General features: G+C 36.3%; 1 protein-coding gene across 1 annotated transcript; it reads right to left on the bottom strand.

The window, feature by feature from the left end:
- Positions 1 to 98: 98 nt before the first annotated feature.
- Positions 99 to 22,018, bottom strand: LOC135746657 (WD40 repeat-containing protein SMU1-like). The gene is made up of 13 exons (XM_065265311.2): positions 21,805 to 22,018; positions 20,936 to 21,146; positions 18,770 to 18,922; positions 18,434 to 18,544; positions 18,278 to 18,355; positions 18,008 to 18,136; positions 16,421 to 16,540; positions 11,982 to 12,098; positions 11,427 to 11,554; positions 7,031 to 7,157; positions 6,788 to 6,955; positions 4,400 to 4,552; positions 99 to 3,993 (listed from the first exon to the last, which is right to left on the bottom strand). Exons 1-13 carry the CDS (start codon positions 21,828 to 21,830, stop codon positions 3,895 to 3,897), a joined length of 1,620 nt encoding a protein of 539 aa, XP_065121383.1. The 5' UTR covers positions 21,831 to 22,018; the 3' UTR covers positions 99 to 3,894.
- Positions 22,019 to 23,978: the final 1,960 nt, after the last annotated feature.

Raw genomic sequence — 23,978 nt, 5'->3', positions numbered from 1 at the left:
AGCATCCCAGTGGACCATTACCCAACCGTTTACCTCTGCCATTTTCTGTTCCTGTGAATGGTTTATCAAAAGGTTATATCAGGGTTATATACCCTTTTATCCGCGCTGATAGTTTTTCCCACGGGAACATGTTTGTTTTTTTTTTTTTTTTGACTGAGCTATTAGTCTGATTAAAAACAAACTGCTACCGTCCATGTAAACGCTGCTATTGTTTGGAAATAATATTTCGTCCAAAACGTGTGCACGCAGTTAAAACGAAGAGGATATCATGGCACAAAAAAAACCTTGGAGGGTGAGTAAACAATTTTTGGGGTGATCTGTGCTTTTAAAGTTTTGAGACTTGGTGCCATAGAGTTTCCAAAAAGAGGGTTTGTGGAAATGATGTAGCAATTGAAATTGATCATTTAGAGGTTAGGAAGGTTGTGCCATAAACAAAAAAAAATTCTCTTTCAAGATTGATTTACTTTGAAGATCAAATTTTCATCACTGGTTTGACAAAACATTTGTCGTAGTATAATGTTTTTTTTTGCTGGTTAATTGTGCAGTACATGTAAGATAATTTGTTGATATTGATGTTATTTTGCTAATTATTGCCAGTTTGTAAAACGTTTTTGTCAAACTTTAACTAATGAAAGCTGAAGTACCTCCTCAATTGCATTAAAATGCATTCAAATTGGAGGTGGTTGTAATATAAAATAAAAATGGTAGACTGCAATGTCTATAGTTTAAAAGCCTTATCTGTTAAAATTATAATAGTTTCTTCTGCTGTTAACCCACTGGATTGTATTTTTAACCTGGACAAATACCAACAATTTATGTTACAACTCTTACCATGACTTATAAAGTGCGTGTGAAGTCCGATGTGAAGTGTTCTCAGTTGGTCACACCACAGAAAATGTGTTAACCACCCAGCCAAATTTGAATGATAAATAACCGGCAAGTGAAAAAAACAAGTTATTAAAATCTTGCCGTCTTTTTCAACTTTCAAATACCGCTACAACCTAAATGGGTGATTGTGTTGGGACGGAGCCATGCTCGGTGGCTCCAGTGCATCATCGAGTCATGATTTTAAGACCACGTACAATCCTGAACTCCGAAAATGTATACAGTCTTTGTAATGTGTTTTAGAAATCCATAATTTCTAACATTTTTAGGGGTAGTTTCCTGGACAGGGCTTATCTTAGTCTCAGACTAAAATGCATGTAAGAACAGCCCCTGTTTAAACGAAGGAAAGACGCAGATATTTCCCTGCGGTTTGGCCTCTAATTTACACAAAAACCCCTTTTTATCACAGAAAACGATTATTTCCAAAACCTCCAGCCAAAGTGGAGCTTTCTTATAACCCTGGTTATGTGTTGCTGTGTCAACTGGGAGAAACTGGGTTTTAGGTTCTGAAACGTCACATTATGCGCCAGAAAATGCTTAACGTCATGTGAGTGCAGCAGGAAGTCGCTCGTGTTATTCATTGGTGTCGATTCTGAGGATTTTGATTGGCTTGCATGGCTTTATTCCTCACCCTACACTGCCGCCCATAGGTTTGGCAGAGTAATTATGGTGCTCGATGGCGTATTTATGCTGGTTGATGTAAATGACACGTTTTTTGAAAACGATGTTGTGTGCACGATTTTATTATTGAAAACGGAGGCGGGGAAACATTTGTTTCTCTAAATACTCGGCTATGTGTAAATGTGGCTTTAATTTAAAAACACGTTGCACTGACATATTTTAACATATAAGATGCACACAAGTATAGTTTACACTGAAAAAAATATTCATTGAATTTTTTAAGGTAAGTGGTTGCAATCAATTTATTTAAGCTACATTTAAACAAAAGTTTTATTTTATTTTACTTAACTAATCTTTTTTGTTTAAATGTAGCTTAAATAAATTGATTGCAACCACTTACATTAAAAAAATTATCAAATTCAATTAATCATTTTTTTTTCAATGTATAGTGTAGGGTTTGTGTGTAAAAACTACTTGATGTCCTAAAATAACTAAGGCCTAGTCCTGGATAATTTAAACCCTTTCCTTTCTGGGAAACCACTCCAATCATATATTTAGAAACAGTTCTTTGAATAAACTTCACACAGACTTTAATTATGGTAACACGTAATAGCCAAGGATTATTAAAGCCTTATGTTGCTTTTTTGTGCAATCCACAGCATAAATAATCGAATCCTATTTATTTTAGATTTGGAAATGACAATTAATGGCGATGCACATTTTAGGCAAACTATGCTATAAATTGTTTTGCAGCACATCTTTGTATAATGTTTTTCGGCATCTTATTCCGATCAGCTGTGTTCTGGTCTACATTTCAAAACCCTTTTTGAAGATGGCAAATGCACTTTTAACCCTATTATTGTTATTGCATTGTTTTATTTCTGTTATGTCTGCCAGCAGAAAAGCCTTTGTTTATAATTTGTGTTAAAATGAATTGCAAATATTAATTATAACCATAATCATTTACATTTGTAGTTCTATTTATAAAAATAAATGTAACAATGTTATTTAATCATTTGTGTATTTTTGGGCTCCAGAGGAATTGTTTGTGGGGCAATTAAGTTAAATAGTAGTATGTAATCCTTTGCCTGCAAAATAACCTTTGTGTGTTTGAATAGTCAAAGGTCCAAGCCTAGTGGTTAGAGAGTCAGGATTGTAACCCGAGAGTTAATGGTTCGAGTCTCATGGCTGGCGGGTTGCGACTGCCCACTGCTCTGGGTGTTTGTGTGTTTACTACTCACTGGGATTGGATAAATGCAGAGGTCACATTTTGGGTATGCATTATGTCTTTACCAGATGTCTACTTATTGGACAGTGTTTGCTGAAAATCTACAGCAAAAATCAAGCAATTAACACCTGACCACTTAATGATGCAATCTTTTCAAGTTTTTCATTGATTATTCATGCTTGAAATTTAATAAAATTGAACGGCAGCAATATTACTACGTAATTTACCAACACGGTAGGATACTCAGATTTACACTGTAAAGCAATCTTATACCAATATTCAAAGAACTTTGTGAATATCCTTGATAAAAATAATTGGTTATTTTCATAATATAAACCACACAGGTAACCCATACAGTATTGCAATAACTGCATAAGATGTTGTTTTGCATGCAGTACAAGTACCACAATGTGCTCGGTCAAGTGTTAAAACACACTAAACCAATATAATCAAAACAATATTGTTTCACATGAATTCTAAGCACATCAGAATTCTAAATGTACACAAGTACAAATATGTGAAAATGTCCTCGATGAGTCTCAATACAACATGTCCTTGACATTCAAGGTCACATTCTGAGAAAGTACACACTGAATATTTGCCTTTGGTCAAATGATGAATATGAACACAGACAAGATGTTAAACTGCAAGAATGGTGAGGAATGAAAACTGGTACATATATCACGTTAGTTTCGATAGGATTAAATCTTGCATGCAGGTATCATCACATACAATACTATAAAGCCCTTAATAATATTAATAGACCAGTACATTCATGCAGTTTTTAAAGGGGAAAGTTAGCGTTCTAAAATCAGATGCTGTTAGTTTTGGATATTGAAGACGTCCTGCATCTTATCCCTGATGATTCCAGGCCAGATATGCACCGAATCCAGGCCAAAGTAATCAGATCCGGTGCGAATCCGTTGCAGCTCTGGCCTGGAGTCGTCTGCCGTCTTTCAACACACAGGCATATTTTGGCACAGGGAGCAAAGATTCAATTAAAAGGTAATTGCGACTTTTCTTTGCAAAATTTTCAATGGAAGATCAATTTCATAGCAGGCTTATAAACCCAAAGACATAAGTGTATGCAGGGGTACCACAAATCCAGTACACAGTAACACAAGGCAAGTGTTGAGAGTCCATAGTATGAAGAAAGGAAGTCAGGGCTTCCAGAGTTTGAGCAGACCATCCTCACTGTATGTGGCAATAAGATTTTGATGGGGGTGGTGAGTTATGCCAATCACATCTTTTTCATGTACCTGTGTAGAATGAACACATCAAATGATTATTTTTGTCACAAATTTAGTATTATGTTAACATAATTAGCATGTACTAATACTACACCAAAACATATGTAAAATAGGGGCTCTTTAAGCAGATTTGAGAGCATTCGGTCAATGTCATTATTTTATTTTTGACAGAGGTGGTGACGTTTAGCAACTCTTACATCTGAGCTCTTTAATTTCAATCCAAAAATCTAATTCCACCACGTATGTTACATAACAAAATACATGGTTTAAAATGTGATGGAAATAACATATCCTGGTTTGTTAAAACGTTGCAGCTTCCTCCTACTGAACTTACAGTTCACCTAACTAAAAGTAAAAACTCTGGAGGCTGAATATCTCTTATCTATGCAGCACATGGTATGTGGGCGGACGGTACCGTGAGGGTTCTCTCTAGTTTGCCAGTGATGGCGCTAAAGCAGTACAGCAGATAGTCTTCTCCCACGCAATATATCCACTCTCCACGCGGAGACAACGTGCAGCAGACAAAGTCTGCCCCCTCTCTCACGCCTGAACAGAAACTTCTCATTACCTGAAAGAGAAGGGGGGTGAGAGCATGTGCATTGCAGTGGAGCCTACATGAAGAGGTTAAAGCCATGCTTCAGAGAGAGACAAAATACATGTGACTGAGTCAAGAAAAGAGTGGGTGAGGCTGCTGAATATGGCTGGATATGGTTTAAGTGCCTATACATTATATATGTGTTAAGTAAACATCACAACACACATTACATACTTTAACAAAGCCAACAGCAGTGGTAATTATTAACAAGCCTTACTATCAAGTAGCAAATCACAGCCAATTTTAAGTTTAAAGGTGCCAAAGAATGCTATGAAATATTATGTTAAATTGTTCTTTGATATTTACATAGAACGTATGTAACATTATTAAACGTTTTTACATGTCCATTTACAACCTTAGAATTTGTTCTTTGAATTCAATTGTCTATTTTTTCCCTATTTGGAAAGGTCATGAATAACAATATTGAGCTCTGCTCTGCTCTGAGGCTCATGCCAGTAGCTCACATTAGTAAACATATGTTTACTTATATGTTTGAGTCTGTATCAGACGAAAATACAGATTTTGATGAACAACTAATTGTTTGGAGATTGTTAATGGACGTTTCTAAATGGTAAGTTTGTGTTTTTTTAGGGCTGTCAAAATTAACACGTTAATAACGCGTTAACACAAATTCATTTTAACGGCACTAATTTTATTTACGTGCAATTAACGCAACAACAAAATTTTAGTTTGACCCTTGGTCTAGCCCACAGCTGGATGAATTGAGACGCAGCAAGTGACCCGCGCTGTCTAGACGAGTTGGAGGTTTTTATAAAAATAAGAACATTAAGCTCTCGTCTAGCGAATCCAATGTTCTAAATGGTCATTAAACATCAAAATGATCTTTATCTGTACGTTTCCTGAGAGGTGTACCGTCCCAAATCCATAATCTAAAGCAAAGATGTGTCTTCATCCACTTTTGGTTTCGTTTTTAAAGCATGCAGAAATTATAGAAAATAGACTGCAGGACTTGCTTGATGTTAAAATAATTATTAGAGACATAAAGTTTGCGACCTGATTGATGTTAAACGAGTTATCAAGAGTGACAAGACTCAAAAGTGATCTTCCTTACGCTGATGTCTGAAGCACATACACACAAAATTACAGTTTTAAAAATATCTGTTTTGACAAGAATTCACACAGGTAGTAGGACCTATAATCTGTTATATCTGAAGTGAATGTTTTGGAAAAGTATCTGTTGTGTAACATTATATGAAACCCTTGCATTCTGTCTGAATGTCAAAATGAAACAATAAAAGAAAAACATATATTTAATAAATCATGCATTGTTTTAAGTTTTTTTTAATAGAGAATGTAAAATATAAATATCCAATTTTAAAAAGTTTCTCATCCCAACTCAATTTGCCTGCACATTTCACAAATGATGCACCAGAAAACGCATATGGAGAAAGAAAAAGGTCTTTTAAAGGGAAAATCATATATAAAACTATGACTGACGGTTCTGTTAAAGATGTAAACAGGTTGTTGTAAACATACATTTGCATATAGCATAAATATTTGTCCAAATCCATGTTGATTAGAACTGATAAAAATGTAAGATTAATTTGCGATTAATCGCGAGTTAACTCATGAAATCATGCGATTAATCTAAATTAAATATTTTAATCTATTGACAGCCCTTATTTGTTTTATTTTCGGTATGGACCTGCAAAACACAACTAAAGTCAATAGCAGAACTTCAGCCTAAACGCTAGCATATAGCATTAATTAGCATGTAACGCTAACTCAGCAGCCACAACTAGAATTTTATTTTTTTACAACTTTGTAATTTAATGTTGGGGCGTACATCTTGACTGTGACATCACAGTCGGTGTTATGTTGAGATTGGCCTTTTTTCCAGCAGTCTTTTGCATGCACAAGGTTTACATAAAAATTAGGAAAGTTTTTTTTATTCTATGGTGGCACATTTAATCAATTAGGATTAACAAGTAATTTTAACTTTTCATTCTTTACTCATTCTTGAGTTGCTGTAACTTATTACATTAAGTTAAATTTGCTTTAGTTATGTCAACTTAAATGAAATTAAGTTACAGCAACTCATCACTAGTCAGTACAGTTTAAATGACTTTTAAATCCAAGTTTATTAAACATAAAATTGTGCAAAAATATTTTTATAACAGTCTACTTAATATAGTATTTTTCTTTATGTCAGTTATGTAGCATCGCATAACTGTAACTTGTTCTTACCTGCCCATGAATGTTCGTAACTACAACCGTGTTGGTCCTGTTACACACCACAAAATGCTCAGGAGTTTTCGGGATGAGCATAACATTGTTAACAGTGATGTGCATACCCTCAGGAATATCGGGGGTTTTAATTGTGCAGGTGCAGTCCATTGTCTTCATGGTCCAGATCTGATATACAAGCCATTAGGAGAGGTGATTCAAGAGTATAAAGAAATATAAATGTTATATCAAAAAAACACCTACCTTTACCGTCCCATCTGCTGATGCACTAATGACATGCTGGCCATCGTGTGAGAAGATAACATCATTTACATGAGCAGTGTGACCTCTAAACTCCTTCAATGTCTTTCCTGATTTCAAGCCATGAAGTCTAATCAAACAAACCAGAATAAAAATCAGTGATGGGTGTAATAATCACTACTAAATAATTACTGTAATTCAATTCTATTTCTGTTGAAATAATCAAGCAAGAGATTAGTCCTCAGTCTTCTACAATATTAAATTTAAAATGCATTTATGTGAGTTTGATTTAAAATGCATTCAAAACGGAAAAACGGAAAAGTATAATATTTGCAGCTTGTTAGGGGCTGGACACACCAAAACTTTTAAACGCGGCTGAAAACGCCTTGAGGACGCCGAATGCCAGCTGTTTTTCAGCTGAGTGCCAGCTTTCTTCAGCTGAGCGCTTTGGTAGCTGTGATACTTCAGCTGCGAGCCGGTTGGTTGCTGTGGTAATGTCCCGCCCCTCCTCCACTGTGATTGGGCGGCCGTGTGAGAACTGACATTGACCAGCGGAGCTTTTCTCCCAAAGTTGAATCTCTTTCAACTCTCGACGCTCAGCACCGAGCGCGGAAAAACCGCAGAGCGCCGGTTTTCAGCGCGGAAAAAAACCCGCTAGCTGCTGGCTTATTTGAAAAACGCCGAGTTTCCATTAGAAACAATTGAAAACATGCGCCGGCCGCGGGCGTAAAAGTTTTGGTGTACACAACCCCTTACAGGACATTTACAGTTTTTCTCAATTGCTAAAACACTAAACCCTATTGTCTGAACCAAATGCTGAGTTGCCTGAACCCACTGATTGAATCAATCACTCTTTTGGCAAAACCATAAGCACTTTTCACTTGTTTAGACACAACTTGCCAACACATTTTCATTGTAATGCACCCGTGCTGCAAAATGGTGAGCACAAGTGACAAAAGTCAAACACAATGAAAGCACAAGTGTCACCACTTGAACACAACAACTCAAAATTGATCACACTTGTGCTTATGTGAGGGAACATATACAGTAAGCCAGGTCGAGGTAATCAGCGAAGACGAAGATCAGTAATATCTGATGAAATCAGAGCTACTGTGATTGACCATGTTCTGCACGAGATTTCTTTTTTGTCTTTTTGTACTAGTGCTAAATGCACAGTTTTTTTTATTTCGCAACATGCATTTAGCCTACAGTGAACAATAAACATTTGTTTCTCAAGCTTCATGTCATGAGCATTGTGTTTTCTATTTTTCTACGTAGTGTTTAGTGACTGTTCCATAGCGTTTTTAATTTTGATTGACTCGGGGCACAATTTGAGAACATAGTTCAGTTTTGAGCACAAATTGAACTGTTTTGAGGTGAAAGTTCGGTTTGAACAGTCTGAGGTTTTGTGAATGTAGCTTAAAAATTGGGTTTTAACGTTAATGTTTGGTTATAAGAATGTTATTCAAAACGGTTTTAATACATATGTGACAAGGTTCAGTCTGTTGTTATATTAATGTTCTAATTAAAACGTTCCATTCGCCATTATATTGATGTTCTCAGAACGTTATTCTAACGTTCGTAACAGGTTATAAAACATTATGTTTAAACGTTCTTAGAACTTTCTTATTAACATTATTTTTTGGTTATAAGAACGTTATTCAAAAAGTTTTTAGAAAGGTTCAGTCTGTTGTTATATTAATGTTCTATAATTTTATTAATGTTCTCAGAACGTTTTTTTAAAGTTTGTAACAGGTTATAAAAACATTATGTTAAAACATTCTTAGAACGTTAAAAGCGTCCAGTTTTTTAGACGTAGTATTAACGTTATTGTTTGGTTATAAGAACGTTATTTAAAACGTTTTTAGAAAGGTTCAGTCTGTAGTTATTCTATTGTTCTAATAACGTTTTCAAAAACTTTATTGAAACGTTCCATTCAGAATTAGAGGGCTGTAATACAAACCGGCTGTTCGCTGTAGGCTTTGTAAAAGGAATTCTATTGAAGAAAATATATCACCTGGCAGTGAACTTTGAGATTTATCATTTTACAGGTATTATTTATACTATTATAGCAACACTACACACTAACTATGGTTTAAAAATGGTATCAGGAAGAATGTGACCTTTAAGAACGTTACATTACATACACAATAGTAACATTTTCAATGCTAGGGTATGAAGAACGTTCTGCTAACTATGCACTTACAACGTTTTTAATGTTACGGTTTTAGGAATGTTACATTACATACACAATAGTAACGCTTTCAATACTAAGGTGTGTAGAATGTTCCACTAACAATACAATAATAACGTTTCTAATGCTAACGTTTTAAGGACTTTTTTTAATTGCAGATAACGTAAGAGAAATGTTCTACTAATGTTATTGCAAGAACGTTTTTGGATAACTTAAGGAGAACCTTTAGAGAATGTTAGCCAAAGTTACAGGAACGTTCCCTGTTAGCTGGGATGCTTGCAAAAAAACACCTCCCTATGTTTTGCTATGCTCGCAAGCAAAACAGCGCCAACCTGATGATAAAAAACATGTTGGATACTTAGGATTTTAAATCAGGATGATTACATGAGTACTTTCACAATTGCCAATAAGAGACTACGGTGAATGACTAACCTTTTGAAATAACCACAAAACAAGCAGCCAAGATTAAGTTGTGAAATGTTTAACGTGTCTGTGGAAACGTACCATGCATGACAAAAACAAAAAATAAAGACAATTAACGTTGGTTTTAAACACAATTGATGAGTGCAGAAAGAAATGTAATTGGGGCAATTTTGCATTAATCGGGGCAATTTCGCATTCATTATCGCGGACGTATCGCCTGCGATATGTATGCGATATGGCCCAGCTTGTAAGTGGACTAAGGCTTGTTGTAGTAAATGCCGCTCCATCTGAGAGCAGATGATGGCGATTTAGGAACCGGCTTTACAGAAGAGATACGCATGACTATCGCATGCGATTTATCGTGCAGCCCTATTTAAAATTTTGGTAAAGTGCGCGTCAGGCTACGCAGAACTACGCACAGCCTATGGCGTAACCTACACACGAATATAAATTACACTTAGATATTCATTTTCGGGTAAAATTACTTTTTCATTACAAATGTCTTTGTAATCTTGCACTGGGGAAAGAATGACAACTATAACATTAGATAAGCAAATACACTAAACCCAACATGATCTCATAAAGACAAAACCAAAACATATCATGAATCCATTATCATCATAACACAAACAAATTGATGTCAAACATCAAGGTCATTACAAAAAACACATAACCTTTGTCTGCAACTTGCAATGTGATTCAAGCGTCTTAAAAACACTGTTTCCAGTGCACATAAAAATTCCACCCACATGCACTGACTAGGCACACGATTCCAGCATTGCCGCCCAGCCGCAGAACTGCTGCAGTAAGGACTGAGAGATAAAGCAGGTGTGTGTGTGTGTTTGTGAGAGAGTTTGGGTCTTGCCAAGTTACAGAATATTCCTAATGATGCTTAGCCCACGTCATGTTCTTTAGAAATTTGTCTACATCATAAACAATAACAACAATGCAACATGCATGGGTAAATAGAATACATAAATCGTCTTGTGTGATGTGCACATACCGAGGCAATCGTTTGATATTAAAACACACAAAATATTTAAGCCAACTAAGCCAGACATGAGCAATTATGTACACTACACAGGAAAAAACTCATTTTTAAAGCTAAAAAATGTATACATCATCTTTAGTCCCAGCCTGGCAAGCACGTGTCTGCCTCACACACTACATAGAGGATAAATCCAATCTATTGCAAAACGGGTGGGGCTAGTGTTTCCCAATAAGGGGCCAATCGCAGTGAAGCTTGCCACTTCACCCCTCCCCTTTCCTTTCCGACTAAGAAGCTAAAATTACCAAACGTCCGCCTCAGTCAGCCCCACTTTGCTCCTTGGGTAGCAGAGCATAAAGCAGAAACACATTATCATGCTTTGACTCTCTCTCGCACGTGACCAATCACGCTTCTTTCCACCCACATGAGAGCCTAAAACTGACATCCAGCTATACAGGAACTGCAGTCAGGCCTGAGAGAGAAAAAGCGAGAGATACTGAGTCTGGGCTTGCGATGGAATATTCCTGATGATGCTTCGCATCCAGACCACCATTTAATATTTCCTCCCCGCCTTCGCAGTTACAGTCAAAGCGTTTCAAAAGGTAGCCTACAATTTGTCCACATTTCTCTTATGATCACAGTGTGAACAGGAGATTCGTTTAATGGCATTAATCTGTTAAACACGCTCGCTGAAAAAGATCAACGCTAAGCATGGAAATGGAGCAGTGGGATGGGATTAGATTTGCAAATGAAATAAGATTTTTTGCTTAATAATGTAATAATAGTAAATAGACCTGATGACTTGGTCAAAGGAGGCACTTAGCAGTTGACTGCTGTCCTTGTTGAAGCAGACACAGGTTACAGCTTTGCTGTGAGCTCGCTCAAACCTCCGCAGGCACTGGCCATTCATAATCCTCCATACCTGGAACAGCATAGTGATCATATCAGACATCAGACAAAATGGAGTTGGATTAAACTCTTTTAACTGGGCTGACTATATGATCTATTTGCTAATAACATGAGATTTCACTGTTTAGAAAGTCATACTGTGCTTGTATGTTTTTGCATACTAATGAAAAACTGCAGTCACAACTATACTGTAATTAGATGCAATGTGATTAGAAAGCTGAACATTTAAGAGATTCGAGGGCTTTAATAAGGTTTGCCTACAGACCTACTGCCCTATGAGAATAAGGTCCCTTACAGTGACCTCAAGCTATACAGTAAAAGTGGTTTTCAGTGAATAGTTCAAATAATGCATTTTGTTATAGACAAATATTATAAATTATATATATATATAAACTTTCAGAAAGATCAATATAGTTGCTACGAATTGGTGAGGGGGATACCTGTATCTTTCCATCTTGAGCTCCAGAGGCGATCATGTCTGATTCATGACTTACTGCCAGACACAGAACGGCCTCATCCATCATCATGAAATTGTCTTCGGCTTGGTACTTCAGGTCCTACATGCACAAGAAACAACCACAGAAAGGCAAATGATCATAATCTTCCGTCACACATATACTATGGATTGCGTCTAATAATGGAGGGATAATAAATACATTTCAAAATCATTCAAATGTAAGATCCAACACATGATGAAATATGCAAACGTGTTATCATTCTCATTGCTAATAGAAGCACATCATCACATACAGCCTTACACAGAAAACTAAAAGATCTAGCAACGCTTACACACTTTAGTGCTGATGTTTGTAAAAAGGGCAATAATTATTTTTGGCTTCATCATGCCTTGACTCAACCAGGTTTACATCATAGAAGGTTGCAATGACCCATATTCTATACCTGTGAGGTTCAGAAACCAAGGCACTCGTGTAAATGAAGATGTAAACTAAATGTAAAACTTTTTTCAGCTCTACAAAATTAGCCTTGGATGGCACACGTGTGTTATCCATTCTATGTGTCAAGGTGATGTCCTTGAGCTGTATGATCGCGAGAATCAGGTTAAATGCATATTAAACAACAATACAGACTATGGTTTATGTCTATATAATCATACATTTCCATTAATAGCTTTCAAAGAAGTCTTTCATTCATTTCTCTCACTAGATGAGTGGCCACTGTTGTCAAATGAAAGATGCTTGGATGCACTAAAAATTAAACAAAATAGGGAAAGCCGACATCAGGGGTAGTTAAGGTTTATGGTTAGAGCAGGTTGCTTTTTAAACTTTATGACACACACACACACACACACACACACACACACACACACACACACACACACACACACACACACACACACACACACACTCACCTAAAGGATTATTAGGAACACCTTTTCAATTTCTCATTAATGCAATTATCTAATCTACCAATCACATGGCAGTTGCTTCAATGCATTTAGGGGTGTGGTCCTGGTCAAGACAATCTTCTGAACTCCAAACTGAATGTCAGAATGGGAAGGAAAGGTGATTTAAGCAATTTTGAGCGTAGCATGGTTGTTGGTGCCAGACGGTCCGGTCTGAGTATTTCACAATCTGCTCAGTTACTGGGATTTTCACGCACAACCATTTCTAGTGTTTACAAAGAATGGTGTGAAAAGGGAAAAACATCCAGTATGCGGCAGTCCTGTGGGCAAAAATGCCTTGTTGATGCTAGAGGTCAGAGGAGAATCGACCGACTGATTTAAGCTGATAGAAGATAAACTTTGACTGAAATAACCACTTGTTGCAACCGAGGTATGCAGCAAAGCATTTGAGAAGCCACAACACGCACAACCTTGGGGCGTATGGGCTACAACAGCAGAAGACCCCACCGGGTACAATTTGCACGAGCTCACCAAAATTGGACAGTTGAAGACTGGAAAAATGTTGTCTGGTCTGATGAGTCTCGATTTCTGTTGAGACATTCAGATGGTAGAGTCAGAATTTGGCGTAAACAGAATGAGAACATGGATTCATCATGCCTTGTTACCACTGTGCAGGCTGGTGGTGGTGGTGTAATGGTGTGGGGTTTTCTTGGCACACTTTAGGCCCCTTAGTGCCAATTGGGCATCATTTAAATGCCACAACCAACCTGAGCATTGTTTCTGACCATGACCATCCCTTTATGACCACCATGTACCCATCCTCTGATGGCTACTTCCAGCAGGATAATACACCATGTCACAAAGCTCGAATCATTTCAAATTGGCTTCTATGACAATGAGTTCACTGTACTAAAATGGCCCCCACAGTCACCAGATCTCAACCCAATAGACCTTTCTCACAGTAACCGGAAATACGTAATCGTCGTGTAAGCGGAGTTCCTGTCAAGCGTCAACACACTAGAAAAACATAAACCCGGGCAAGTTTTAAATGGATCAAAGAGTCTACACAACTTCGTTAACGGATTTGCCAAATATTACATTTGCTGATGTGACAAGACTAATGGAGGAAAACTTTTTCCATGAAGAATTTGTCCATAAATTTCTAGGTAAGTAGAGAGCGAGTCTAACTGTTACTGAACTGTTAACTAAAACGACACATCTTTACTTCATTAGTCTCGCCGGATAGCCTGAATCCACTTCTGTCTAACTTCACCATCAACAGGGAATTGATGGAACAGATACGGCTTTTTACATTGCCTTGACTGCGGAGGAAGTAGATTTCCGCGACGATTGCTTATTTCCGGTCATAAATACGGAAGTTGTGAGAAAGGTCTATTGAGCATCTTTGGGATGTGGTGGAACGGGAGCTTCGTGCCCTGGATGTGCATCCCACAAATCTCCATCAACTGCAAGATGCTATCCTATCAATATGGGCCAACATTTCTAAAGAATGCTTTCAGCACCTTGTTGAATCAATGCCAGGTAGAATTAAGGCAGTTTTGAAGACGAAAGGCGGTAAAACACAATATTAATATGGTGTTCCTAATAGTCCTTTAGGTGAGTGTGTGTATATATATATATATAATAGGATATATATTTGTTAACATTAGAGTAATGTTGAACTATTTGTTGCCTTAGAGATGAGTTGTTATTACTTATCTTTTACTTATCTTCATTTTGTAAGTAGTAGCAACTCATCTCTTGTCAAGATAAATCATAGTAAGTTGAAATGAAATATGTTTACTACTCACTGCTTTGGTTGAAGGGATAGTTCACCGAAAAATGAAAATTCTGTCATCATTTACTCATCCTCATGTTGTCCATTGACTTCCATAGTAGGAATAAAAAAAATTGATGGAATTTAATCTTCATCATTTATCTCAATACTTCCAAAATATTTTTCCTATTATGGAAGTCAATGGACACTATATGCTGTGTGTTTACCATCATTTCTCAAAATATCTTCTTTTGTGTTCATACAGGTTTAGAAAAACATGAGGATGAGAATCACATTTCGAGCATGGGTTACTTGACAATCACGTCACTTTCACTTTAAAACAACAAGAATCAAAGACTGCTCTTTAGCAGCTAGAGATGAATGTTACCATCTCTTATGGTTTCTATAATTCAGAGGAAGGTGATAAACAACTGATTCTCTTTTGTCCACTCTCTGAAAACTAGTTACCTCATGTTATCCAGATAAAAGACAATTTATGTGAAGCTACTTTTATAGAAAAAAAACAGCTGTTGTTAGCAAAGAACCACCAAACCAACACCTTGTCATTAATAATAGCCTACTCTAATGCCCTTTTCACACAGAGATAACGGAATATAAACAGAAAATGCGTGGCCAGGATCGTTTAAATTTTGTTCATTCACACTGATTTTCCGGAATCCATGCTACAAAGACACATGACGTATTTACAGTCCTACACTTGGTAGGTTTTTCCACAGCGTCTGAAGTTTGCTTATTATCCGTGATTTCTCTCTCGAGAAACCACACATATGCATTTTTCATCATAAAAGAGAGCATGACGTGTTGTTCTTTTATACTGGTGAATGATCTCAGCTTCAGAGCGAATCGTGACGAGCTCCCTGATCTCTGCTTCAGTCCAGTTTAGGGATATTTCTTCTTCTTCTTGATCTATACTTGTCCTCACTACGGCACGCTGCTTATGGCATTGATTCTGCATTTTGTTCACACAGAACGCTTTCCATTAATGTTACGGCGATGTTATAGGTACCCTTTAGGGGAGCGAACGTGTTTGTGTCCACACAGAAGGCTCTCTGAAAATTTTATGGAAGTTTTCTGAGATCAAAGTGTGGTGTGAATATGGTTTAAACCTTCTCTGGTTTATGATAAGATTTTGACAAGATTTGTTTTCATAAAATGCTAAATACTTAAATGCTGGATCCTTTACCTTTAAAAATACTGGATCCTTTCCCCATGCAAAGCTTGGTTTCACAGAAACAAAATGTTATATTTTTTAAAATGAATTGGTTTTATATTTTATGCTGGATATATAATTGTATGTTGTCATGTTTGTATAATTGCTTTTCATCTTGGCCAGAATACTCCTGTAAAAGAGGTTTTACATCTCAGCGAGTTGTTTTTCTCCTGGTTAAATAAAGGACAAATAAAATCAAATTTAAGACAAAAACAATGAGCAGACACAATATATATAAAAACATTTAGCAGACGTTTTTTTCCCAAAGCGACTAACAGTGCATTACAATGCATACATTTTATCATATGTGTGTTCCCGGGATCGAACCCACTGAGCTACAGGAACACTAATAATTGCAAGTTACTTTCAGTTCTATAAAAGTTACATAAAAAACATCTGAAATTCCACATACAGTATACCCTGAATATACACTGACCTTGTTGTGAATGCAATCAGTTGGTTATACGCTTCATCGTTTATCATTTATTAGGGTTTCTCACATACTCACCTTCCTAATTTTACCAGTGGTGAAGTTCCAGACCTCAATGAAACCATCAACAGAACCAGTGATAAGGTATTGTCCATCAGGAGAGAACCGAGCACACTCTACATGAGACTTTGGCCCAAACTATATAACAGATGTACACAGATACGCAAACAGAAAATTCAAAACAATGATTAGGTTTCCTTTCACAATATATCTGAACACTTCAAAGTGATCAAGGTCACCTAAAACATGCCAGCTTTGCCTTGAGTCACTAGTAGTTCCTTAAAATGTTAGCACATTGACATTATTCCAAACGTGCAGTGTCACAGTGAGCAAAGTAGAATTGGAAGAGTACAGGACACAGAGAAACCCCTCAGGTTACAAAAGCAATTAAAATGTGCATATGCTGAGATAGTCACGTATGACCATCTGACATGATGTCTACTTGCTTCTAATGCAGACAGGCATACTGTAATATTCATAACATATTTCTGCTAAAACAGAGATAGTACAACACAATCTCAATGCAATTTGTAACAATTTTATGAAATAGCCAATTTGTATGAATTCGTATTGATTCTTACATTTTAGGACAATCTGGGGTAACACTTTACTTGAAGGGGTTTTCAGAAGACTGACCTGACACCATAATCATGACATGAACGTGGCATAAACATGAAGGAGATTTTATGCACGTATATGGCAACTGTTATTAAGTGTCATTTGTTTAATGTCATTTTTAGTGCAAAGATGACATTGTTTGAAATGTCTTTGTTATGACAACTTGACATAAACCAATACATCATAAATTGTCATAAATCTGTCATAAACATGACATAGCAAAATAATTATCAAACTTAAGAAACTACCTAGCTTTGTGTGTTAACATTAAATTAAACTGTCATTTAAATATCATGTGTTAAATGTAAAAGTGTTAATACTATGTCAAATAATTTTAAATACCTTAACAAAATGAAACAGACCATCAAAAGATCTTACTTAACTTTATGTATGTGCACAATACATAAAAAACTGAAAACTAAAATAACTTGTTCTTCTTCACAATTAAATTTTTTCTCAATTTTAATTATTATTTATATTATTATTGGAAGATTGATTTTATTTATTAAACACATTGAGGAAACTTAAAAAAACATTATGAACTGAAGAATATGCATGATGCTATTTTTAAACTATATGACAGAGTATTAACACTTAATGACATTTTAATGACAAATTATATGTGTGCCACTGTAGTTGAGGTCAAGAAAAATATTCATGACGCTGTTATAAAACTATATGACAGAGTATAAACACTTAAGGACATTTTAATTACATTTAGGACATTTAGTTGTCATAAACGTGCAGAAAATCTCCTTTGTGTTTATGACACAGGTCATGTCATAATTATGACTATGTCATGTCAGTCTTATGAACACCCCTTCAAGTAAAGTGTTACCCAATCTGCTTTTTGCGCCAGTGACTTATGCTTAGGGTTGTGACTTTATTTTTGCCTTCAAATAATCATACAAGTTCATACAAATAAGCCATCTTAGTTACGAATTCCCATGTGATCAGCCAGAATATTATACTGTTGTGTTACTGAACCTTTATAAGGCGACTCAGCTGTGTAGGGAAATGCTCTTCCTCCATGTCCTTTAATGCACCTTTGCCGCGGAACAGATCCAATGACATACCCGGAGGTAAAAGTCCCTGGTGTTGTTGCCACTTTAAAGACTAAATTGTAGAAAAAAAACAGATGGATGAACAGATTTTTGACGTACTACTAATACACTGAATTGGTTTGGGTGGAACAGGGGCTGTATAGTTGGGAAACACTGGTCTAATAAAAGAGATTACTCAAAATAATATACATACCAGCATTGCTAATGACCCAAACTGCCTTAGTGCTTTGGTCTCTTGCAATCTGTAAAGAGCCCCCTCACATATACGGCCCTATTTAAAGCAAACACAGGTGTACAGGAATCAACGTTACCAGTCCTAATATAAAATAATAAAAGATCGAGAACATACCTGGCCCAGCAGAGCCATGAGGCGAGACGGTGGCACCAAACAAACTTCTCCAGCAAAAGCTTGAGCGATGGCCTGTCTGCGTTTCTCTTTGCTACTGCCCGCTGGATATGCCTGACGAGAAACAAGTTCAATTATATGTATATGGTTTTATACATCTTACACATCTAATATTATTATCATGCACCCACTTTAGCATTAGATATGCAGCATAAAGTGCAAAAATGTATTCTGAGCCATTAAATACTCTTTATCTCACCAAGCCATTAATCCAGTAATCTTTCATAGTGCATTAACGAATGACCTAATATACAATTTATACTACACCATTAGACTTACCTCTTGTGCGTCAAAGTAAGGCTGGTTGAGAAGATTCTCCATGTGTGAGTAGCGCTCAGGTTGTGTGTGCTTTAACATGATCATGGGATCCGTTTGCATAAGTAAACAATGGGCAGCCCCCAGTTCCCCCAACTCAATCAACTCCAGCACAATCTATGCACAGAGCAACAAAGCCAAATGCATGAAAAGATCTTAAGGTCTGACATCGTTTTAAAAACTACAGACAATGAAGTTAGCTGTCATTACTGTTTGAACACCTAATAAAGTGTCTAACAGTACAGTTGGAGTCAATGCATGGAAATAATTAATAAACCGAAAAATTCTAATAGCTGGGAATGTTATGCTGATCTGTATGAGCATGTTTAGCATTGTAGAATCTGATCTCTGTTGTTTACAGAGAATTTAAGCTATACATTGTATAGGTATGTTTTTTTGGGATTGAACTTATGACTTTTGCACTGCTAGCACAATGCTCTAGCAGCAAGTGAGCTACAGGAACCTGCATGAAAAAGTATTTTAGAATTTACTATAGTAAACTTACTTACTTACGTAAATGACGACGAGGAATTAAATTATTCACACAAAAAAACACAACAATTTATTCATTTTGCAACACATTCTTATGCATTATTTGTTCAAATTAACCCACTTTTTGAGTGGGGTGGTAAAAAGGTTATGTGCACCTACAAATTAATCTAACTCTAGCATTCTTTGGTCTAAAGGCCTAACCTTGGTCTCTTTTTAAAGAAGACACACTACAGTTTTTTACTGAAGTGTCTGTGGTTGTTATTAAAAGAATAGTCTATCCTTTTTCCATATTAAACTATGTTATTACCTTAAATAAGAACAGTTGATACATACCTCTATCATCTTAGTGCGTGCACGTAAGCGCTGTGGCGCGCTGCGACACTTCGATAGCATTTAGCTTAGCCCCATTCATTCAATGGTACCAAACAGAGATAAAGTTAGAAGTGACCAAACACATCAACGTTTTTCCTATTTAAGACGAGTAGTTATACGAGCAAGTATGGTGGCACAAAATAAAACGTAGCGCTTTTCTAAGCGGATTTAAAACTTCACTTCTAACTTTATCTCTGTTTGGTACCATTGAATGAATGGGGCTAAGCTAAATGCTATCAAAGTGTCGCAGCGCGCCACAGCGCTTACGTGCACGCACTAAGATGATAGATGTATCAATCAACTCTTCTTAGTTAAGGTGATAACATAGTTCAATAAGGAAAAGGATAGACTATTCCTTTAAATTGATAAATAACAATAATGCAGCAAAGTATACAATTTATATATAAAAAATTAAAATGTTTTATGCCCAAAATGCTAAAAATTAAAGTTTAAAGGCGGGGTGCATGATCTCTGAAAGCCAAAGTTGACATTTCAAATCACCTAAACAAAAACGCCCCAATAGAATCTGGGCCTTCTTTAATAGACCGCCCCCACACATACGCAACCCAGGCAACGATGTCGTTTAGTAGATGTCGGCCTGACTCCCTTTTCCACAGTGTTTTTCAAAAATCATGCACCCCGCCTTTAAACTAGTTTTCATCCAAATTTCAAGTTAAAATCACAAAAGCTTAATTAGTCACAAATTAATACATAACTGTCACTGCATTATTGTTACTGCAAAAAGATTTGAAATATGAAAACTAGATTCTTACAGTTTTGCAATGATATATAGGTTGTCAAGATTTCCAAAGATTTATAATAGATATTAGTGCTATAAATATGTAATAACAAGTGAGCCCACCTGAGGGCCCGTGCCATTTTAGAAAATTGCTCTCACCATCCCATTACTTTTGCTAAATGGGGATGAAATATGAAAACTACAGTTCTAAAGCTTTTCACAATATATAAAGTTTGTCATTATTTTAGTTTAGAATAAGCTTCTATCGGTTTGATAGTTATGTAAACAATGTGGGCCCACATATGGGCCTGTGACAGTTAAAGGTTAAATAAACCCATTATTTCAAGTTAAACTTGGCATAGTGATATGGAAGTTTAATGCGGTCGACAGACCTGGAACTACTTCATAGCTGTGCATTTACTGAAAAATAATGTACACCTTCAGAACGTCAACCAATCAGAATGAAGAATGGATTTAGTTTCATGTGGAAACTAAAAGAAAACAGGTTAAACCTATGTGTAACCAACCTGTTCATAGAGATCAATGAGCAGCTTGTCGGGAAGTTTCAGATACTGGATTGCGAGCAACACAATATCCCAGTGTCCGCTGTTGATGTCTGTGATGAAGCTGTCAATGCTGTCCACTGTATGCAGAGATACGGTCGTCTCCTCCTGAAGCATCGCCAGTGTGCGGTGCAGATTATTCTCCTTCAGATACTGCATGATCAGACGAATCACGCTGCGAAACGCGACACACAAAAATTAACGCGGCTCTTTGCATTGTGTGCGCGCGATCATCTTGCTTTACAGACGTTTACTAGTATTAGGATTGTTTACGATTGTAAACAAACATCCCATAACGTTGACGCGAGAGATTTTAATAAATTAATGTTCTCCATACATTTTTCACATTTAATGTTTAAGTACTTTATTAATTATAGCACTCTGTAAGACTGCCGTACTACCGTGTTTTTAAATCTTACAATAATAATTAAAATATACTAGAATATTTGCTACAGTCCATCAGTTTATATAATAATACAGTGATTTACAACACTATACCATAATTTACTACAGTTTACTAAAGTAAATACTAATATTTTTGTCCTAGAGTTTTATTGTGGGTTATGCCTGAAGATTAAAAACATAAAAAATTCTGGTGTTTTATTATGATAGCTTTGGTAAACCAGTCGCCAATCAGGAGTTAATTTGCTCTCGGTTCCCTTACATTCACAATAATTCATTTAGGAAATGCCTAAACAAAGCGATTTAAAAGATGGACTGTTCAACCTCGTCAGAGCCAAGCACCACAACGCTTTACGTTTAAGTGGGAACATTAATAGAGCCAGGGGTGAATAATATGTATAATACATAAAAATGAAATAATGGCAACTTACTCTGCAGATTCCACTTCAAGGTCCATGGCTGCGTGATTATGTATGAATTCAGCGTCTGGATACAAATGTGTTACATTCAGCGCTTCGTGCTGTTTTGGTTGTCCTAATAGCCACGTGAATACCGTGTGGCAGTGACCGCCCAATACACGTGCTGTTGTATTTATTGCTCAGACGTCTGAAAGCACAGCAACCACTCGCCAATTGTTGCGGATCCTTGGTGGTCCGTGTACGTTTTGATAGTTTGTTTTTTCGTTTACACCAAAAAACAAAATAACTAGAAACCACACGTTTTTCGTTTGTCGTTTCAAACTAAAAAACAAAAACCGCTAAAATAAGAGCCGTTCTTCCGTTTTTGATTTCTGAATCTAAAAACGAAAAACGACTAAACCAAATTCAAATAACGGTCCGATTTTGGTTTTTGGAAATTCCTTTTTTCATTTCTCCGTTTGAAGATCTACATTAAAAGAAAGACAGGTTGGCCACGTGACGCGGAAGTTATAGTAAATACAGCCTATCAAAATAAAAGCCGGTCATGATAATATGCAGCACCAGAGTAACGTTAGAAGAAAAAAATCAATAAATAAATAAATAGACTTAGTGGTTACTGTTAGCGCAGAGTTGTTACTGTTAGCGCTATATTATATAATTAAATTAATATTTAATGTGGTTTCCACCAAACTGTTCCCCCTTTCTACCAGCAGGTGGCAGTATTTAAACGACTGACTGTATTGTGTCTTTGGTAACTGTGTTTTAAATCAAGATTACTGATCCAGAGTTAAACCTGCATGCCCTTCTGTTTTAACCTGATTCTAACACTGCTATCAGCTTCTTAGCAGCTCAGATCAAACAAACATCAGAAATGTCCTAATGCAGTAGGCCATCTGTTCAAAATAATAATTTACCAGTGTGCTATATAGTGTGTGAATCTTTCTCCTCTATTCCAGTGTGTATAACATACAACACCCCCATTGTGTTACGCAAGTAAAGATGATCCAAGTCTTAAACATTTTTTCAACATATATAGCACATAAATGCTTTCAATGACATTGCATTTGCAATCTATGGCTGCCGAACATTAACTGTGAAGCCCTAAGGCTTAACTCTGTTTATTATAATTGCTTCTATATAAACATTTTATCCGTCTAGTATAAGCTTCCTCACATTATACAATTTGAATTAATGTTTGGGCGATGCGTGTATGCAGATGTGAAAGAGGAAAGTCTACTGGACAAGAGAAGACAACCAACCATGTATTTCATTCAGAGGTCTGAAATATGACAAAATACCCCCCACCCCCGTTTTCAATTCCACATCATTGTCCATCTGCACCCCCACATATTCTCACTCCTCCTATTCTACTCAGGGAATTTAAAACTGTTCAATTTAAAAGTAGTGTACGATCAAATACAGAAGTATTTTGCTTTAATGGGTAAAATACAATTTATCAGCATTCATATAAAATGGGTCACTCCACGACTACAGCACTGACTCAGATTACTGATCGGAAACTGATCAGTTAACGGAAATTGATAAGAAAAATTTGGTTGGTACAGTTTTGTTGGATTTAAGTGCTGCGTTTGATGTTTCAGATCATAGTTAATCAAAAAAATATGTTGTTATGGATTTGAAGCAGCTCCTATTAAATGGATGGAGAGTTATCTCAGTAACCGAGAGTATACTGTGTATTTTAATGGTAGTTACTCTGAGGTTGAAGAGATGAGGTGTGGAGTGCCCCAAGGTAGTTGTTTAGGGCCTCTTTTATTTTCTATCTTTACAAATGATTTTCCCCTTGTGTTGGAACATGCCACCATGGCATGCAGATGACAGTACATTATATGCATCTGCAAGAACAGTAGATCAACTTAATAACATCTTAAATAAAGAAATGACCTTAGTTACACAATGGATTAGTGCTAATAGATTAGTCATCAAAAAAGACAAAATGTATGGTAGTTGGGTCAAAAAAATTTTTAAACACGACACCCACATTAAACTTGTTATCTGGAGATACTTTGATTGAACAAGTAGAAGAAACTAAATTATTAGGTATGTTGATAGCAAGTTGTCTTGGAATAGTCAAATAAACCAAATTTTACAGAAAATGGGTAGAAGCAGGGCTATTATTAGACAATGTAGGAAGTTCATTCCTTGTTGGACAACAAAACAACTGGTTC

Source organism: Paramisgurnus dabryanus, chromosome 4 (genome assembly GCF_030506205.2).
Source record: "Paramisgurnus dabryanus chromosome 4, PD_genome_1.1, whole genome shotgun sequence".
Taxonomy (NCBI): domain Eukaryota; kingdom Metazoa; phylum Chordata; class Actinopteri; order Cypriniformes; family Cobitidae; genus Paramisgurnus; species Paramisgurnus dabryanus.
This window is presented reverse-complemented; position numbering and strand designations above follow the sequence as displayed.

Bases quoted from the DNA above. Each gene is read 5' to 3' on its own strand.
- LOC135746657 (XM_065265311.2), bottom strand. From the start codon at position 21,830: ATGGACCTTGAAGTGGAATCTGCAGA. The intron at 21,147-21,804 runs GTAAGTTGCCAT...CGCGTTTCGCAG, and splicing joins CTTGAAGTGGAATCTGCAGA to CGTGATTCGTCTGATCATGC. The intron at 3,994-4,399 runs GTACCGTCCGCC...CATTCTACACAG, and splicing joins AACTAGAGAGAACCCTCACG to GTACATGAAAAAGATGTGAT.